General features: G+C 39.4%; 1 protein-coding gene across 6 annotated transcripts in view; it reads right to left on the bottom strand.

Annotated features, from left to right (window-relative positions):
• The window catches only part of atg5 (ATG5 autophagy related 5 homolog (S. cerevisiae)), a 250,982-nt gene that overhangs the window by 216,692 nt on the left and 12,506 nt on the right, over positions 1-21,784 (bottom strand). For all 6 annotated transcript variants that reach the window (XM_048530924.2, XM_048530920.2, XM_048530925.2 and 3 more), the window contains exons 4-5: positions 10,959-11,037; positions 6,286-6,448 (exon numbers count right to left, since the gene is read on the bottom strand). In XM_048530924.2, the coding sequence (XP_048386881.1) occupies positions 6,286-6,448; positions 10,959-11,037 (242 nt within the window). The remainder of the gene's footprint in view (positions 1-6,285; positions 6,449-10,958; positions 11,038-21,784) is intronic.

Genomic DNA, 21,784 nt, shown 5'->3' with positions numbered 1-21,784 from the left:
GAAGGAAAACTGCTGGTGGTGTTATTCCCAAGTGTCTGCTGCTCTTGTTTAGAAGGTGATCTCAGAGGAACTTTACTGAACTACTGCAATACATCTTGTAGACAGTACACACTGCTGTCACTGTGTGAGTTACCATTAAAGTGATGAAAGAAATTCAGATCGTGTTTTGTTCTGAAAGGGGTCAAGCTTCCCAAATGTTGTTGGAACTGCACTCATTCAGGCAAGTGGTCAGTATTCCATCACACTCAACTTGTGCACTGTAAATACTAGGTAGGCTGGAGGTTAGTCACTTTTCACAGAATTTTCAGCCTCTGACCTATTATTGTAGTCAGTGCTATATGATTGGTTCAGTTTCTGCATCATTGTTATTGGAGGTGATGGCATTGTGGTATTATCACTAGATCATTCATCCACAGACTCTGGCAATATTCTGGGGAACCGGGTTTGAATTGGCAGACTGCGGAACTTAAATTCAATAAATATCTGGAATTAGGAGTCTAATGATGGCCATGACTCCATTGTCGGTTGTCAGGTAAAACTCATCTGATTCACTACTGCCCTTTAGAGAAGGAAACTGCTGGTTGTACCTGGTCCGGCCTGCATGTTACTCCAGACACGCAATGTGACTGACACAATGCAATTACAGATGGATAATAAATGCTGGCCTGGCTAGTGACAACCACATCCAGTAAATGAATGTATATTTTTAAAAATCCCAGGAATTGCGTTAGTTCAGTGTCAGTAATGGTAATACTGACCATTCAGCACCATTCATGATTCCTCAGATATTGAAGCAGTCCATGACCAAATGCAGCAAGAGCTAGAAAATATTCAGGTCTGTGCTAATAAGTCGCAAACAATAACAATCGCCAACAAGACAAAATACAACGACTGACTTTGACACTGAGTGGCATTACCACCGTTAACGGTGGGAGAATTCAGCAATGGGGTCACCAGTGGCCAGAAACTGAACTAGATTAGCCAAATAATGGCTAAATAATATTGAGTTACTCACCTCCTGACTCACCAAAGCCTGCCCAGAAGGCATAAGTCAGGAGTGCCCTGGAATATTATCCATTTTCCTGGATGAGAGCAGTTTGAACAACATTCAAGAACCTTAACATCATACTGGACAAAGCAGTCTGCTTCACTGACACCATCTCTTACAGACAAGCGCTCCCACCATCACCAGTGCTCAGTAGAAGCAGTATATCTCTACAGAAACGCACTGCAGAAATTAACTAAAACACTTGAAACAACATCTTCCAGACCCATGGCCCCTAAAGGCAAGAACGACAAGGGCTCAAGATACATGTGAACAGCTCCATTTGCTAATTCCTCAGCAACCACTCACCATCCTTACTTGGAATTGTATCACGATTCACTCTGTCACAGGGTCAAATCCTGACAACTCCCTCCCCAAAAGCATTTGGAGCGTACTTACATCAGATTGACAACAATTCAAAGGCAGCAGCTGCTCTTGAGGTGGTCATGAGCGAAGGATGAGTAAACAAATAATGGTCGAGCAGGCAGCTGCCAACTTGCGAAGATTTATACTTACAAACAAGATCTTATTATTAATATTAATTCAAGTGAATAAAGTGAAAAATAAAGTCACTGTTACATAATGAACAGTCCAAACATATCAGACATCAACTACAGCCCTCAGTACCTGGAATATAGTCCAAATAAATTGTCACAAATCTGATCATAAACCACACTGGGTCATGTTACTTACAAAAGTGAAAAGCTATTTTATTGATCAATTTTAATTGAAAGTGCTTTGCAATGCATTTAGCTACTACATGATTTTTAATTAATAATTCAGCCCAAAAACCTTGTTGTTCGAGTGGACTAGTTATCATTATCTGCACATGAAGTGTAAAATGTACTACGCACTGCGACTATAATTTGTTTGCAGAGGACAATTTCCTCAATTCTCATTACAATAATTTCTCAGTTCTTGTAGATATGCTAACTAACACCTATTAAAAATGCACAGGCAGTAACCTGATTACCTATGGGATCTCATCTCAAGCATATTCAAAGTCGATTTGTAGACAAGTTGGAATACAATACAATATAAACTAGCCGTCTGTAAGCAGAAGAAAATGTTCACATCGGATCTTTAGAATTAATATTAACACAGGACTTCGTTTGTAAGCATAAATGTTTGCAAGCTGGCAGCTGCTTGTTAACAGTTTAATATTAAAATGAATATGATGCCACCTAGTGGAAAAAGTCAGAAGTCACATGACACCAGGTTCTAGCTCAAAAGGTTTATTTGGAATCACGAGCTTTCATAGCCTAGCCCCTTTACCCAGTGAAGCTTGTGATTTCAAATAAAACCGTTGGACTACAACCTGGTGTGTTTCTTTTGACTTTGTCCACCATAGTCCAACACTGACACCTCAACATCATGGTTACCTAGTGGGAAATGCCTGATTAAAAGTCAACTGAAGCAATAACTGTGGCCAAAATTATTAAACTTAAATGAGTTAAGGGCACCATACATTCTAGCCTTCCACACCAAAACATTAGAATATTAAACCAGCACAGAAAATCTGCTGCTGATGACAGATATTCAAATTCCAACCAAGAAAAGTTTTCTCCTTAACCTTTCACTGCATATCCAAGTTTTGTTTTCAATATAATGAAAGCCTCTGCCTATAACCACTGTTTCATATAGCGAATTTCAGATACCCACTAGTGTCTGGGGAAAGAATTCCCTAATTCTCCTCTCTTCTGATGGTTACTTTAAATCTATGCATTCTGATTATCGATCTCTGTCACTATCCAGCTGATGCAGGACACTCAATTTTCTCACCTCAATTAAATCAGCCTCCTCTTCTTCAAAGAAAAATCAACAACAGGCTAAGTAATCTCTCAAAATTCTGCAGTTCTGATGACATCTATATGGAGTTCTCTGTACATTCTGTAGTGCTATAACCAGAACTATATATACCAAGCTCTAGCTGAAGCCGAAACTGTATTTTATATAAGGTTCCAGCATGGCCTCAGCAAATAAAAGGTAAGCATATTATATTTTTAATGACATTAAGTACCTATTCTCCTACTTTCAAGGGCCCATGGACATGCATTCTGATGCACCCATGTCCTTCTACCTTTTAGCATCCTTTCATTTATTGTGCATTCCTTTGTCTTATTTGTCTGAAGACCTTGCATTTCATTTACCAAATTTTTGCCCTCCTCATTCATTATCATCTGTCTGCAGTCTACTATGAACCAAACCCTACAATTAAGTTTAAGTTAGATAGCAGAAAAAGCAAGAGAACGAGTACTGAGACCACCCCAAGCCGAACAGAAACTGCCTTATGTCACAAAAATACTAGGGGACCATTATCTTTTGCTTCCCGACACAGAGCCAATTTTAGGCCCATCTGGTTACTTTCTTCGGATTCCACAATCCTTAATTTTTCTATATAGAACAGTATAAAAAGTCTTAAAACTGAAACCTATTTCAAAGGTGTCATCATTGAATCTTTTGAGAAGGGAACAAGAAGACAATTAACACAATTTTTCTCTAACAATGACCATTGAGTAATCTGCACCTAAAAAATAACAATTTATTTGAAAATTTATCCAATAATTGCCAATCACACAGAGGTTTAAAAATTAAGTAATTGGGAAGAATGAGTCAAGCATTTAAACATACTTTACATTTTCATTTTACAGTCAATCTTCTTGCCTGGTGAATAACCAAATTAGAGAACTTTTACGTGAGAAGGCACATAACACAAAAGAATTCACTAGGACCAGGCAAAACTCCATGGAAGTATCAAACAGACTGGGCAAACTCCAAACACCTCATCTGTCTGATCTAATCTGCACCATATTTGGCACAGTTTGCACTCAAACTCTGGATTTATCAGCGATCTCAGAATCCTCCAAACTGGTGGTAGCAAATAATTCTCCATTCAAGATCTGTGTAAGGAGAAGCTATAAAAAGCAGGAAAGATAAATAACTGCATATCAAAAGGCTGATTTTGGTGTGATAAAGTTCTGAACCACTTTATCATGAAGGTTCCACAGGCAAATCCTCAGTACATGATATTAAACCTATCATGATCCCAACATCAGCAGAGAACTTTTAATTGGTCTTTATATCTCCTGGCTAAGAGACTAAGAGTGAAAATTCAGCCAATATTCCTAATCATTCCATGGTTACTGCTGATACAATTTGTTTCTGCAAGTATCAAGTGATTAGCCTGCTGACCTGCCTATTTCTCTACCCAAAAGCAAAATACCCCATCACTGGCTTCCCTCATTTGCAATGTATGATTTCTAAAAGAGCTTTCCAAACATATAATGCCATACTTCAGCATGTCAAAGGGAGTAGGAAAGGGTTAATTAAACAAATTTTCAAAATAAATCATCTGCAGGAAGGTATTTGCAGGCATTATTTCAGTTGTTTTATCCAAATGAAACAATGAGTATTTAACAAAGAAAAACACTTAATTTCTGCACAATCTTCAAGCTTATTGCAACACTTGTTCAACAACTGTCAGAATCAGTTTTGCTTCTCTTTTCAATACCAGAAAATACTTGCAGATGTATCATGTTCTGAGATTCAGTGGGCCTAAATTGTACTTTCTTTTACATTTGTGGTTGTGTGCACTGTTTCATAAGTAAGAGAAGATATTCAAAAGCTATGTGAGAATCCTATAAAAAGTAAAGAAAGATGCTAAATGTTCTAAAAGAGTTGTATCAGTTTCAGAAGTTTTATTTCTTTTTCTTCTGATTTAAAAAAATTTGCCTGATTTTTCTTGAAAGCTAGGTGGCATTCATATTTGCCAAAAGCTGCGGCTCTCTTACTTGGTCAAAATTTGCATATCAACTCGAGTGGGCACTATATTTCTAACTAGGATAACAAATATAAAAAAAAAGTCCTTTGTTCACAAAGAAATCACATTGCACAAAAAAGTGCTGTTAAAACCATTTGTTAAGAATTTACAATTCTGCCAGTAATGGTGGCTAAAATTTTGAAAAAGCAGATTGCTGCTTCTGTACCTACAGATGCAGCAATGCAAGGAGTGCGTAGAGATACAAGATCTCTACATACAAGTGCTACAAAAGAACATATTCAGAAAGGAGGTTGCTGTCATCCGGGAGAGTGACACAAAAATTAATGGACTGGGGAGAGTTGGCAGAGAAGAAATGTATTTACAATATTACATTGTTCTTGATGATAGGTGATTAATCTGTCATACAAGTAACTAATTAATTGCTCAGTACTACAATGTCATAGAGTTATACAGCACAGAAACAGGCGCTTCGGTTAGACTAGTCCATGCCAATCATCATCCCGGACTAAACTAGTCTTATCTGCCCGTGCCTGGCCCATAACCCTTCAAATATTTCTTAATAACTTTAAGAAATCTCAAAGTAAATCTAGAAATAAGCCTGAATCTCAAGAGCAAATGTTCTGACAGCCTTCAACAATGATCTTATAAAACACAGACCTGATGTTTTCAGAAATAATCTGATGATAGCACAATACTCAGTAACTTATAGCTCTGGAATCAACCAGAAACAGTAATACATACAGCAGAAAATCCAACAAAGCCAAGTCAGTCCAGTGAAAAACTCTGATGTTGCTTTACCAACGAACTCAGTGAAATCAAATCAGTTATTATAAAATGAAAAAGAAAGATCAGATACTGCCTCAAAGTGAAGTTGGGATATTAGCACCTTTCTGCTGAAAACACTTAACTCTCCTTGCTCTAAAGTTTCTATTCTTCCACACTATGTACTAGCCTGAAACCAGAAGCGCTGCATAACGGTGCCATCTGGTGCAGTAACTACCTCATGTACATTCAACTCTATTTATTGTTCAGTTTTTGGAACAATCCCTGAGAATAACACACTACAAAAATTGATGAACTATGTTTTGCAGCAAACTTAAGATTACTTTAAGATTTCTCCAGTTGGGTTAGCCCCTCAAAATGAATGAAATTACCAGCCGTTTAACAATTATATTTCAAATAATCTCAGATTCAAGAGATAGGAAGTGAATCAGCAGCGTAGCATTTGTCCTTAATATCCTGGAGGAAACTTTTCCCACCTATTCTGTGCACTTTTACACCATTGTTTAGAGGACTTGGTTAAAAATAGTAAACAATCATTTAGGAAAACATCAAATTTGGAAGAAGGAAATGTAATTCTGGAACATTCTGCTTCATGTTAAAACTAACACAGGAAGATGGCAACATCTGCAACACAGTCAACAAAACTGCCATTCATAAGAGATTGTGAACTAAGTACCATTTTGTAAGCCCATCCAGAGTTGTTTATGATCCTTTTTCTGCATCTCATTGATTACTTGACTTTTGTGCTTTAAGGCATCAGCTTCCTTAATGCAAGACATAAAATGAGCTTCAACAGCGTCTTTTGTGAGGCAATGAAGAAGTTCCGATTCAGGGAAATTCTGGAAAAATAGAAAACATAATATTGTGCTAGGTGAGCAAGTGTACAATCAACTAGCACAGGGTAATAAGAAGAAATTAATTTTCAAACAGATAATACTGTTCGACAATGTTGATAACCCAAACGATAGCCACAGTGGAATGGCAGAGCAAGCTGAAATTGTCAGATGGCCTATACCTGCACTAATTCTACACCACACCCCACCCACCCAAAAGAGTTGAATGCAGCAGTGTCTCGAAGTTTTGAACACATTCCTGAAAATGAGTTGAAATGTGATAGAACATTGCAGCACTACTTTTAAGGCTTTATATTAATTTACAACAAAAACAAACTTAACTGCTGTTGGCTCAGTGAATATACCTAGTAACTAAGCAAGCTTTTCAGAATTACTTAAGCCTCAGCATTGGTCTATGCGGAATTATCGTTCGTGTGGACCTATGAAAAGGAATGATTTAGTCACTACTCAAATCAGGTACAAGTCACATTCAACTGCAGGAACTTCAGCCACTTGCTGGAAGTGGATGTAAACATACACAAAAGGCCACTTCATTAAACAGTGTAAAAAGAAACAATGTAACATCATCATATTAATCACTTATTTTCACATTATCATTTAGAATACATTATTGCAAAGTACAAGAGTAAACAGTGCCAGGTACAAAATTTAACTTTTCAAACATACTAATTTTTAAATTAACATTTAAATACACAGAGGAACTCAGCTCCTGTACTGACGAGACACTTGCCACAATAGGATGTCCCAAACAGTGCTTTTCAGCCAATGAAGTATATTTGCATGTTGTTAGTTAAGAATTATCTATAATTTAGAGAAACATGACAGTCAACTTACACACAAGGTACCACAACAAGACATACTGATCTAAACATGCAAATAGGGGCTTCAAAATTATGACAACACACATTCAATACTGAACTGATGGGTTCAAGATAATTATTTTCTCTTATTTATTTTATAGCACCCAAACAGCTTCATACCTCCTTTCTAGTTCCTTCAACACAATTAGTCCAACATACTGAAGAATTAGCAGTCATGTTATTCATCACATAATGGCCTTTTCAAGGAATCAGAAAACTTTAAAAGACATTTGGATAGGTATATAAATAGGAAATGTCTTGAGGGATATTGGCCAGGAGGGGGCAGGTGGGACTTGTTTAGTTTGGGATTACGTTCGGCACGGACTGTATGGACCGAAGGGACCGTTTCCATGCTGTATGTCTCGATGAAAACAGGTGTAGCTAGATCCTAGCAATTCTTCACTTATTAGCTCAATATCAAAAGGCTAACAGGTACAGGGAACTCAGTCATACAGAACATTATGGATAGTCATGAAATCAATATTATCTTGCCCTATTCCTCCAACCAACATAAATTGAAAGGCATAAGAGTTACAGTATCTATCAAAAACATGGATACAGTATTTACAAAGAGGTGGTGGTGTAGTGATGCCTCTGGTCTAGTAATACAGCAAACCAGATTGAAATATTCTGGGGACATGGTTCAAATGGTAAAATTTGAATTCAATAAAATCTGCAATTAAAAACTGCAAGAGCGTACAAATCTGGAGCAGAGTTAGGCAGTTCAGCCCCTCAAGCTTGCTCGGTCATTTGATCATGGCTGACCTCACTCTGGCATCAACTGCCCTTTCCTGCCAGGTCTCCTTAACACATTTACTCATTACTAATTCAAAAAAATAAACATCGATCTATCTACTCCTCAAATTTAATCAAATTTACACAGCAACTGAGGAACCGTTGTTTATTATCGCAAAAACCCATCTGGTAACTAACATCCTTTAAGCAAGGAACTCTGCTACGCTTTCCTGGTCTGGCCTACAACGATCTCAGTCCCAGGGCAATGTGGTTGACTCTTAACCATCCTCTGCAATAACCAGAAATGGGCAACAAATGCCAGAGATAGCCACAGCACTCGGAACTAAAAATAAATGATGTTGATGAAAGGCCCTCACAAGCCGCTTTGCCACATTGTGACATTGTAACAGTAACCAATTTCAAGCAGCAAATACTTACGAAGCACAAAGAATTTTGAAATGCCCCTTTTTAAGCAATTATTCAACATATTTCAACATGCTGAAGACTGCAACAACTATTATAATTCATGTGCCTGCAAAGATTGTCACCAAAATGGAATGATTTCATTAACTATGTTGCTGGCCCGAGTTTCCACTGCAGTGGAGATATGGCTACTTCTTTGCCCTCAGTACAGTGATTCTAGTACAGTGATCCCAGCAAAGGGCAACCGTTAACAGCGTCTTCCAGAAATCTTGGAAAGAATTGCTCGATTGTAGCAAATCTGAATACTGAAGTTAGATCAAGAAGGCTAATGCAATGCTAGTCTTCATATGTAGAGGACTGGAGTATAAGCTCACAGAGGTTACGCAGCAGCCATACAAAACCTTGGTTAGACACCACTTGGACTACATGAGCAGATCCGGGCATCACACCTTAGGAAGGCTATACTGGCCTACTGGCCTTGAAGGGATTCCAACAAATGGTACCTGGACTTCAGGGGTTGTGTGAAAGGAGAGATTATGCAAATTAGCCTGCTTTCTTTAGAATACAAAAGGATCAGGGATGATCTTATCAAGTCTTCAATACATTAGGAAAAGGCAGGGTAGAGAAAGATAAACAATTCTACTGGTTGGGGATTCTTGGACTGGGGCATAGTCTGAGAATTGGGGTGAGACCATTCAGGAGAGGTGTTAGGAAGCACTTGTACACAAAGGTTGGTAGAGGTTTGGAATGCTCTTCCACAGCAAGTGCTGCCAGATTACTTGTTAATTTCAAATCTAAGAGTTTTTTTTTGTTAAGGGATATGGACCAAAGGCAAGTATATAGATTAAGCTACAAGTCAGCCATTAGCTTACTGAATGCTGGAACCGGCTCAAGCATCTACTCATGTTCATGTGCTCCTAACCATGTCGTAAAAACATTCTTACTTGCACTCATCAGGACAACCATAAGAATATCCCTATCACAACAGTTTATACTATAAAGGTAAAAGATGCTGACTGGTTGGCAAGTTGACTCTGCTTTTCTGTGGCAATGCGTCGGCCAAAAAAAACAAGAATGTTAGACTCACCAAGTTTCTAGGTAATTCAAAAGGCCCAAGGCTTGGAAATTTATCCCATATGTTTGCAGAGAACAGGTCCCTGCAAATCAACGTATGTCACTTTTAGCAAACCTACAGTTACACACAGGCTGATTCATTTAAACTGATTGGTGATGTAGCAATTACCACACATCAGTTAGGTATATAAACTGTAGCTCCCAACTGTTGGCTGATTGAATGAAACATGCTTATAGGAACTTCAAATGGTAACTTGTTTGCTCATAATAAACAAAGGCAACTGTGCTGAATCAGGTGTACTTGCAAACCCAAAAAACGTGTATTGTTAAATGTGATTCCATATCTGAACAGCACTTGCTAAACAATTGTGAATGTTCTCATAGGTACATTAGCAACTAATTTGAGATGATCAGCTGAGCTCACAACTTGGTTCATTTACGCGTTTTTTAAAAAAATTCATTCATGGGATGTGGACATCATTGGCAGCCAGAGTTATTGTCCATTCATAGTTGCCACTTGAACTGACTGGCTTGTTAGGGTTATTTCAAAAGGCAGTTAAGAGTCAACCACATTGATGTACATCTGAAGTCACATGTAGGCTAGATCAACTGAGGACAGCATATTTTCCTTCCCTAAAGGGAGATTGTTTTTATGGCAATTAGCAGTGGCTCCATGGTCACCATTAGACCAGGTTTTAAAGTTATATCTGTCATGGTAAGATATGACCCTCTGTCCTGAATGCCTGGCTTGTGACTCTAGACTACTAATCCAGTAATAAAACCACTGCGCCACCAACTCCCAATGAAAAACTTGGTAAAATTAGTAAGTTTTAAGCAGTGTCTTAATGGAAAGCTAAAGAGGAAGAATAGTTTGGACTGAAAATTCCTGAGATCAGGGATTAGATTTTAACAGAGGAATAAGCATTTCAAAATGAAGATTTTGATGAATTGAATGTCAATATGGTAAGTGAACACAATGGGTGAATAGGACCTAGTGTATATTAGGACAAAGGCAGAGATATGGATGAACATAGGTTTGCAGACAGAATATTAGCTAATGACTCTAGAATGGTTTTCACAAATCCTAGCAAGCAACTTTTCAGCCACTCTGTTTCACATTGCTATAACATCTGAAATTTGTCACAGTTTGGCTTTAAATCAACAATCAAAGCATTATGACCCAAACTATTATAACAAGTAAAATGTTACTTGCAAAGATTTCACTATATTGCTGATCATTGATATCTATCAAATTGAAATGAATTGCTGTAATAAACATTAGTTTGGGTGAAAAAGATTAAAAGGCAGTTTGTACTATGAAGCTTCAAGCTGACCTGCCTTTAGAAGGCTCTTTGCTTGCAATATCACAGTTTTAACACATGCTAGGTAGGTAGCAAAATTACCTTGAAATGTACTATAATGTTCCACGGTAGTGCAGTGTTCGATGCATGAAGGTCAAAAAGTAACCCAATTGGATAATGCCTAAAAAAAAGAAATCAGATTGGTCTTTGAAATATGAAGAAAAATACTCAGTAATTTCATGCCCTGAAAATTAAAAGCTGTTTACCGAATATTTGTGACCACATTTGAGTAAGAGGACAAATTAACTGTTTACATCTGGTGGTTCATTAATGCAACCAGATTTTTTAAAAAAATCATTAATCACCGACTGTCACCCCTATTTTTCTCGTCAATCTGTTCGGAAATGTTATTACATGCCTCTGGAGCAGGTGGGATGTGACCCCACGTCTCTCAGTTCAGGGGTAAGGACATTACCACTGCACCACTAGAGGGCGTTTCACCAACCTTTAATACCAAAAATGGGTCAACTTCTCAGTTACAATGTAACAATATATAAATTCATTGCACGTGAGTACTTCGGAAGCAAAGTCTGGTACAGTACATAACTTTTGTCTGAAATATTGTTTTTATTTTAATGATGAAGAAGCAGCCCAATCTGAGTTGAAAAGGCAGTGGAAGGTCTGGAATTTTCTTCTGCAAACACAGTCTCTGATGCTGAATTAATTGTTAATTTTAAAACAGGGATAGGCATTCAGGATGGCAACCTGTAACTAGGTGGAGTGCACAGAAACAGTGCTGGGCCACAATTAATTTCTATATTAACAATCGGATGAGGAAAAAGAATGCACTGAAGCTAAGTTTGCAGATGTCACAAATTGTTAGGAAGGTAAGTCAGGATGTTAAGATAACAGAGTTTGGACAGGAATACCGACAGGTTAAGCAACATTGCAAAAACCTTGCAGATGGAATGTAATGTGAAAAAATGTGAAACCATGTACCCTGGCAGAAGATATTGGAACTGAATATTATTTAAATGGAGAAAGTCTGCAGAAAGCTATAGACCAGAGGGATGTGGGTATCCTCATCCATGGAAAACAAAAAGCCTGCATCCAAGATCACTAGGTGATAGGAAAGGCAAATGGAATCATCTATTTCAAAGGAATGGAGTATAAAAGTGAGGCGATTTTGCTAAAGCTATTCAAGGCACTAGTCAGACTATAGCTCGAATACTGTAAACAATTTTGGGGCCCTTATCCAAGGAACGATATACTGACCTTGGACGCAGTCCAGAGGAAGTTCATTATGCTGATAACAGTAATGGACGGACCATTTTACGAGAAGAGATTGAGCAGTTCTGGCTTGTACTCACTGGAATTTAGAAGGACGAGAGATGACCTTATTGAAGCATACAAGATTCTTTAGGGACCTGACAGATGCAGAAATGTTCTTTCTCCCTGTGGGAGGGCTTAGGAGTGGAAGGCATAATCCCAGAATAAAGAGGTTGCACATTTAAGACAAGGGAGACCACCTTCTCTCAGAGGGTAGTGATTCTGTTAGACTTTAATATGTGACATTGACTCCATGTATGGAGTCAGTCATCGATTAGTCAGGCTCTCAATTCTGCTATACACAGTCTCAAATGTTAAATGGATTATTATGTTAAGTATTTTCCTACCAATTAGAGAAACCAGAGAAAATCTGTTGGATCCCAAACATGCTTGGGTGTGGAGCAAGTGACAATGAAGGAAGTCTGGAATGGAAGCTAGGATTTTATCGTCTGGGACAGAGAGGGGAGTTGCTGGGAGAAAATAAAGTCATTTCTTTTTGTTTCTTATTACAGAAAACTTCAGTTTATCACCAGGCAGCTGTTTCTCATACTGAAAAGAATATAGGTTACTATTTCAGGTATAAGTGCAAAACATACATGATGGCTTTCCAAGCACAGCATGACCACCCTCCACCCTAACTTCTACTGAAATTCTTTGGCAACATCACAAATTACACTATTATGTCTTGATCATAAATTCAGGAACCACATGTCTGAGGATCCAAACAGAGTAGGCAAGGAGAAACTGTCCCCACCCACAAAAGAATTGACAGAGGACAGATTTAAAGTAACCTGCCACAGAAGCAAATAAATTTGGGCTGGCGGCGGCTGGGGGGGGGGGGGGGGGGGGGGGGGGGGGGGGGGAGCCTTTTCACACAGCAAGTAGTTGAGGTTTGAGGTTGGTAAGGTCAGTCTGTTGGATCGCTGTTTTACAACACAAAGTGATGCCGACATTCATTTCCCGCAGTTGCTGAGGTTGCCAAGTATGGCTCTCCTCCTCACCAGCCCCCACACACCCCCACACCGCTCCCCCCCCCCGCCCCGCCCCGCCCCTCACTTGCCTCAGGCATGGTGATTCTCAGGTTTAAGCCACTACCAGTCATTTCTCACTAATGACAGAACAGCCCGAATGTCTGGTCAGACTATGGCACCATATCCTTAAGTTAGGGTCTGGAATGTAATGCCTGGAAACATGGTGGATGAATATTTACTCAAGGCATTCAAGAGAATATTGGACACTTACTTAAAGAGAGCCAATATGCATGATTATGGAGAAAAAAGAACAGGAGATTTGTACTAACTCGGAGTGCTCTTTCAGAAATATGGTGTAGACATAATGGGCTGAATGACCTTCTTCTGCACTGTAACATTGTCACAATTTTGCCCTCACCCTGCTATATTTCCTACCTGAAGGTCCCAATTTCTGCTGACTGGAAGTCAAGCAGAGTCATTCATCTGTGAAAAATAAAAAGCCCCGTTCAGGAATCATTCCCTAAATAGAATTCATCCATTACAACCACTTGAATTACAACCAGTCGTTGTAGTGAAAAGCTGCAAGCAAACTGTCAAAATAACTCTCATATCCGAGTCCTAATTCCAACTGCAAAGGTCAATGAAATCTTGTCAGGTATCACCGATTTCACAAGCTTCTCTCATGTACCATACCCTCTGTCCAGCAAGCAAGTATCCACCAAGTACAAATCTGCACTTCATGTTTAGAGCTAAATAATAGTGAACACTAGTAAAGTAGGTCAACCAGCCTCCCCAACTGAATGAAGTAAATTATCTGCAGAACATGCATCAGAATGTTGTATTGTATCTATAGCTGCAAAAGCACTTTCACTTCCAACTTGCTCACCAGTTCCCAAGCCCTCCATCCCAAAACATTATGAAATAATCTACGCAGCTTTATTTTTCTCATCAAATACCAGTTGGCAACATGCCACACTTCAGCTATCATTCAGGTCACAGCCTACCATGCGGTGAACACACTAGTTACATTAATGATTCAATATAGCTTGTTTTAAATATATGCAGTGGTTAGTCTGCTTTTTTTTCAATGTTAGAATCTGAAAATGTAATATTTGGCCTCCTTTCCAATTACGTAATCAACTGGGTCAATAGGCTGAGGAGCGGTAGACGGAGTTTAATTTGGATAAGTGTGAGGTATTGAATTTTGGTAAAACAAACAAAGACAGGCCTTGTACAATTAATGGTAGGGCCCGGGGTAGTGTTGTAGAACAGACAGACCTAGGAATTCAGGCACACAATTCTTGAAATTTGCATCATAGATAGACAGGATAGTTAAGAAGGCGTTTAGTACACTTGTCTTCATTGCTCAGACGTTTGAATACAGGAGTAAGGATGTCATGTCGAGGTTGTACAGGATGTTGGTAAAGCATCTTCTGGAGTATAATGTGCAGCTCTGGTCACCCTGCTATTGGAAGCAAATTATTAAATTGGAGAGGGTGCAAAAAAAATTTACCAGGGTGAGGAAGGGTCATCGGACTTAAACCGTTAACTCTTGATTTAATCTTCACAGATGCTGCCAGCATCTTTTCCAGCAACTTCTGTTTTTGGTCCTGATTTATAGCATCCGCAGTTCTTTCTGTTTTTACCAGGTTGATGCTAGGAATAGAGGGGTTTGAGTTATAAAAATAGGCTGGGAATTTTTTCACTGGAGCAGAGGTTGAGGGGTGACCTCATGGCGGTTTATAAAATCATGAGGAGCACAGGTAAGCTAAACAGCAAGGATCTTTTCCCTAAGGTGGGGGAGTTCAAACCTAAGTGTATTTTTGAAGTGGGAAGACAAAGATTTTTAAAAAAGGACATGAGCAACAATTTTTTTTTTAAATACATGGATGGTAACTTATGCATGGAATGAGCTGCCAGAGGAAATGGCTAATGCAGGTAATGTTACAACATTTAAAAGATATTTGGATAAGTACATGAATAGGAAAGATTTTCATAGATATGGGCCAATGGCAGGAGGGTAGGACTACTTTAGTTTGGGAACACGATCAGCATGGACAAGTTGGGCTAAAAGATAGGTTTCCATGCTGTATGACGCAGACTCTCAGATCATGCGGTAAATTGTATTCACAAACAAAAATCATCTTTGAGAGATTTAACCAAATTTGATTAACTGGTTATAGAACAAGTATTGGACTAATGGTTGTGAACGTGGAGTAAACTGCACAATAATCCGCAAAAATAAACCCTAACAAAAGGTCATCTTTGCTCATCATTTGTACTGCCCTAAGGGGGGATGGAGATGTACTGCTTCAGAGCACGCATAATCCAAAAACCATTTTTAAAATTTATTCACAGGATGTGAGCATCATTGCGCAGTCACTACCAATCCAAACTTCTCTGTAGAAAGTGGTGACGCGCAGCCTTCTTGAAACACTCCTAACGCATGTGATAAAGGTACATCCACAATGCCGTTAGGGAGGGAGGGAGTTCCAAGATTTCAATCCCACAAGTACAGAAAGGTAAGTTAGTTTGAAGCGATAGATAATGTGATATTAAGATATCTTTTGGGGGGTGGGGGGGCGACGCCTTATGTTTCTATGCATCTGTTGCCCCGATTTCCTGGTTGGGGATCTGAAAGCAATTATCAAAGTAGCTTTGCTGAGTTGCTGCAGTGGATCTCATTGATGGCTTCTGAGGTAGAGGAAATAAATGGTGAAGACAGTGGATGGGATACCATTCAAGTAGGCTCTGTCCTAGTGAGGTCTTAGGACAAAAATGGATTTACCTCCAAAATCCACAACAACTTTCCATTATAATCTGGTATAATTCCAACTAGCAGAGCTTCCCACCCCCATTCTTATTGACTCCAGTTTTGCTCAGGCTCCTTGGTGCAATTGGGATTCAACTGAATGTGGTCTTTACGTCAAGTGCAGGCATGTTCATCTCAGATCTGTGGTTCATTGTATTTTTGTCCTCATTTGGGTGAAGGATGCAAGGAGATCTGGAAATGAGTGGCCCTGGCAGAATCCAAACTGATCAGCGAGCAAGGAGGTTATTGTTAAGCATGAGCCATTTAACAGCACTGTCAATGATCCTTTTCATTTCTTTACTAATGGTCAAAAGCAGTCGTTGGATTGTACTGGTCCTGCTGTGTGTGTGCAGGACAGACTTGGGCATTTTCCAAATCTTTGTGCCCATGCCAGTATTTTAATTATACTGGGCCAGGTTACCTAACTTAATGTTCATTCTGGAGCAACAGTGATTTTAGTACTATTGGCATAACTTTTGGAGTCTCTGGTACATTTGGCACTGAAAAACTAGAAACAAATAATGCTGATGAAATGTTATCAACCAAGGTGTCCATTTTGGGTATCACTTTCCAAAGGTGCTGTTTGACCTGTTGAGTATCGATAGAATTTTGCATTTTACATTGGCCATGCTTGCGTTGTACATGGAGCGATTTCTTTGTACTTGACACTAGCACCATCTAGTGGCAAATATACATATACAAGGAGCTAGAACTCACCAATGGGAAAGGTTGATTGATATATTGTGTTCAAATGCTCACACACTCAGGAGGTTGTTTAAGCTTAGCAGTGCATTTGCCTAGACTATGTTGCCATAGCCAGACACTTCGAAGTAAGCCAAATGTTTTGCAAAAAGTAGAAACTGGAAGCAATTTCTTCACCCTCCACAGCCAGCATTATCAATATTTGAACTGATACAACAGGATTTTGCTGTACAGCCCCATCACCTGTGAATTTGTTGCTAAACTTGGTTCAACTAATCTTGATGAATTTTATAATCATGGCTCTGCATCATCTATAATCATGTTTCAATCTTCACGTTGTATATCAAGTGACATGTGGGAAAGGGATATCCCGATGAAAGCACTAAATATCTGTTTGAACTCCAATCAAGAATTTCAAACCATATTGCTCAAAACTCAGTGAAGGAACCTCAGCAAAATTTGGCAGATATCAGGAGGACCTGCTCAAATGTCCCATCTGTATACAGTGCCATTGGGCAAAACTTAGATTTTAAGTCCTCTTATAAACAAAATGTTAGAACAAAAAACAAAGAAAATTACAGTTCAGCAACAGGCCCTTTGGCCCTCCACCGATACGCTGCCCGTCACAACTAAAACCCTCTACCCTTCCGGGGACCATATCCCTCTATTCTCATCCTGTTCATGTATTTGTCAAGATGCCCTTTAAAAGTCACTATCGTATCTGCTTCCACCATCTCCCCTGTCAGTGAGCTCCAGGCAAGCACCACGCTCTGTTTAAAAAGTTTGCCTCATGCATCACTTAAATCTTGGCCCTCGCACCTTAAACCCACAGCCCCTGGTAACTGACTCTTCCACCCTGGGAAAAAGCTTTTGACTGTCCATACCTTTCATAATCTTGCAGATCTCTATCAGGTCACCCCTCAACCTCCGTTGTTCCAGTCAAAACAAACCAAGTTTCTCAAACCTCTCCTCATAGCTAATGCCCACCACGCTAGGCAACATGCTGTTAAGTCTTTTCTGTACCCTTTCCAAAACCACCACATCCTTTCGGTAGTGTGGCGATCAGAATTGAACACAATATTCCAAATATGACCTAAGGTTCTATAAATCTGCAACAATACCTGCCAAGTTTTAAACTCAATGACCCAGCCAATGAATGCAAGCATGCCATATGCCTTGTTGACTATGTTTTCCACCTGTGTTGCCTCTTTCAGTGACCTGTGTCCCTGTACACCCAGAGCCCTTTGCCTATCAGTACCTTTAAGGGTTCTGCCATTTACTGTATATTTTGCATGTGGATTACAGCTTGCAAACTGCAATACCTCACATTTTCCAGATTAAACTCCATCGGCCATCTCTATGCCCAAATCACCAAGCGATCTATATGCAGCTGTATTCTTTGACGGTCCCCATCGCTATCCGCAATTCTACCAACCTTTGTGTCAAACTTACTAATCAGACCAGTTACGTTCTCTTCCAAATCAGGGGAGGCAATGGCAGACTGTTAATCCAGAGACCCAGATAACATTCTGGGGACCCAGGTTAAAATCCCGCTATGGCAGACGGTAGAATTTGAATTCAATAAATATCTAGAATTAATGGTCTAATGATGACTGTAAATCCATTGTCAATTGATGGGAAAACCCACCCTGTTTACGAATGTCCTGTAGGGAAGGAAACTGCCATCCTTACCTAGTTTGGCCTACATGTGCCTCCAGTCCCACAGCAATGTGGTCAACTCTTAACCCTCTGGGTAATTAGGGATGGGCAATAAATGCTGCCTAGCCAGCAATGCCCTCATTCCCGTGAATGAATAAAAGTATAAAGAAAATTCATATATATTACAAACAGCAAAGGTTCTAAAACTGATCCCTGAGAAACACCACGAATCTCAGCCCTCCATTCAGAAATGCACCCTTCCACTGCTAACCTGTCTTCCATGACCGAGCCAGTTTTTTTAAAATTCATCTTGCAAGCTCACCTCTGACTCTCAGTATTCTGGGCTATATCCCATCAGGCCCTGGGGATATGTCTTCCTTAATATTTTTCTAAGACCCCCCCAATACCACCTCTCTTTTGATCTCAACATGATCCAAAATATCTGCACACCCCTCCCCAGACACATCATCCACCAAGTCCTTTTCTACGGTGAATACTTACGCGAAGTACTCACTTAATACCTCGCCCATTTTCTCTAGCTCCAAACAAATTCCCTTCCCTGTCCTTGAGTGGGCCAACCCTCTGCAATGGCTACCCTCTTGCTCTTTACATACGTATAAAGAGCTTTGGGATTTTCCTTTATTCTGTTGGCCAATGACTTTTCATGACTCCTTTTAGCCCTCCTGACTCCTTGCTCAAGTTTCTTTCGACTTTCCTTGTAATCCACCCTTGCTTTGTGTTCCCAGCCTCCTAGCCTTGAAGCTTTTTCTTTTAGATTAGGCTAACAATATTTCTCATTATCCAAGGTTCCCTAAACTTGCCATACTTAAAAGGAACGTGCCGGTCCCGAGTTCCCAGAAACTTACACTTGAAAGCCTCCCACAAACCATATGTTCATTAGCCCTCAAACATCTGCCTCCAATCTACATTCTTCAGTTCCTGCCTAACATTGTTGTAATCAGACTTCCCCCAAATTCAGCATCTTCACTTGACAACTACACCTATCTTTATCCATTAGTACCTTAAAGCTTACCAAATTGTGATCACTGTTCCCGAGCTGCTGACCTACTGAGATGTTGACCACCTGGCCAGGCTCATTCCCCAATACTAGGTCCAGTGAGGCCCCTTTCCGAGTTGGACTGTCTACATACTGGGTGAAGACGCCCTCCTGGATGCTCCTTCCGAACTCTACCCCATCCAAACCCCAAGCACTAAGTGAGTCCCAGTCAATATATGGGAAGTTAAAAATCACCCACGACAACAACCCTGTTACTTTTACATCTTGCCAAAATCTGCCTGCATTTCTGTTCTTCTATCTCATGCTGGCTGCTGGGAGACCTATGGTAAACCCTAAACATTGTGATTGCACCCCTCCTGTTCCTGAGCCCTACCCATATTGCTTCACTGTGAGAGCCATCCGACATATCCTCCCACAGTACAGCTGTGATATTCTCCCTGATATGTAGTGCAACTCCCCCATCCCTTTTATATGCCTCTCTATCCTGTCTGAAATATCTGTATCCTGGAACATTAAGCTGCCTCTCCTGTCCCTCCCTTAACTAAGTCTCTGTAATAGCAACAACATTATAGTTCCAAGCACTACGTTCATCTGCCTTACCTATTACACTTCAATTACAATTAATGAAACCATAATAATTTAATAATATAAATTATGAAAGGAGATTAAGTTAGCTACACTTGAAAACTATGTATGCATTTACGGTCTGCTCAGGTTTCAAAGAATCCTTGAAAATTTATTTCTTGCCAACTGTGCGATTAGAATATTTTACTGGGTATCATGATATTACATGATATCAGATAAACTTACTTGGAGAAATCACACAAATATCACATGCATTTCTTCTACTGTTTTTATTTTACTATCCTTACATTTACTTTAATAAATGTGGCTTTCCAATACGGTCAGACTTTACTCTCATCATATACCGACACGGTTCTTTCTACATATTATTTCTAAAACAAAGCTCAGTTTGATCTTAGCTGTACAATACAACTTATTTCTAAAAAAGGTCAGTCATTCATTCTTTAGGTTATTTTAAAACAGTAAACAGCAACTACTGAATCTTGCTGCATAGAAAGGAACCATTCTGCCCACACTCCTGCTGAGTTGTCCAAAAAGTTTCATTCCTCTGCCCATTTCCCATTGCTCTCCAAATTTTTTCCTTTCAAATATATATCAAATTCTCTTTTTTGGGGGGAGGAGTGGGTAATCTAAGCCACTGATGTTACCTTTTTAATCAGTCTCTTTCTTCAGGTAACATCCTCATTATCCAAGCTAATTACAGCTCAAACAACTCCAAGCCATGTTATTACCATGTGTCCAAGCGACAGGTAGGCCCGAAAAACTACCTCACTTTGTATGGACACAGAACCCCTTTCCAACAGCCCCATTCAAGACCACAAATTCCCAAGTGACCAAAGATGCTCCCTTTGAGTCAGTGCATTAGAAAGAAAATCTAATTTCACCTTGAGTACCAGGCAAATAACTTTCCGATCTTTTCGGATGTACCATTATACAAAGATTTAAAGAAAATAATGGACGAGAAGCATTTTCTGAGTTTACAGACCTGAATCGAATCAATCAGATGAGCATCAATTTCATACAGCTCTGAGTGTCATACATGACAGATGAGAGAGTGGGAAAGACTGTCCAAAACAATCAGCAAGTACTAGACCAATCAATGTCTGTCAAGTACAGGTTTCATCTTTAATTTTCCTGATTGTGCCTCCCAAATATGAAAATCCTCTTCAAATAATCACAACTCCATTTTTCTTAGCAAACTTCATTCAGCTCAGTGGTACCCCAGCTAATATAATGCTTGTTGTCAATGACATCATGTAAGATATCTCTTTTATTAAGTAGAAAAAATTATCAGTGAATTTCATCCCATTATGTAGCTTTTGTTGATAACTTATTAAAAACAACGACCTTTCAAGATGAGTTAATTCATAAATACATGTTCACTTAGCTAATATTATACGCCTCAGTTAGATACTTCCTCAAACCTATGTGATCTCCTGCTTCACGAGAAACACATTTTGTCGTCATACTCAGAGACAACATAGACGGTGACGTTCAAGTGCCTTGGCTGGATGAGTGCTGCTCCAACAATACTCAAATTGGCAACAAGGCGAAAGCAGACCAATGAGTGGTACGCCATCCATCATTACCAATATTTAACCCTCTACCACGGACATTTTGTGGTAACAGTGGGTGACATCTACAAGATACTCATCAAGCTTCTTTTGACATCACCTTCCAAACTTGTGACCTGTACCACTTAGAAGGGTTGCTGGTCCATGGAAACCACCACCTGCAACATCCCCTCCAAACGACACACCCTCATAATTTGGAACTTAATCAACTTTCCTTCAGTGTTACTTGGTAAAAATTCTGGAACAACCTCCCGCAAACAGCATTGTTGTTGTACCCA

This window comes from Stegostoma tigrinum, chromosome 4 (assembly GCF_030684315.1).
Source record: "Stegostoma tigrinum isolate sSteTig4 chromosome 4, sSteTig4.hap1, whole genome shotgun sequence".
Taxonomy (NCBI): Eukaryota; Metazoa; Chordata; class Chondrichthyes; order Orectolobiformes; family Stegostomatidae; genus Stegostoma; species Stegostoma tigrinum.
The sequence above is the reverse complement of the archived record's forward strand: the minus strand, read 5'-3'. Positions and strand labels throughout refer to the sequence as shown.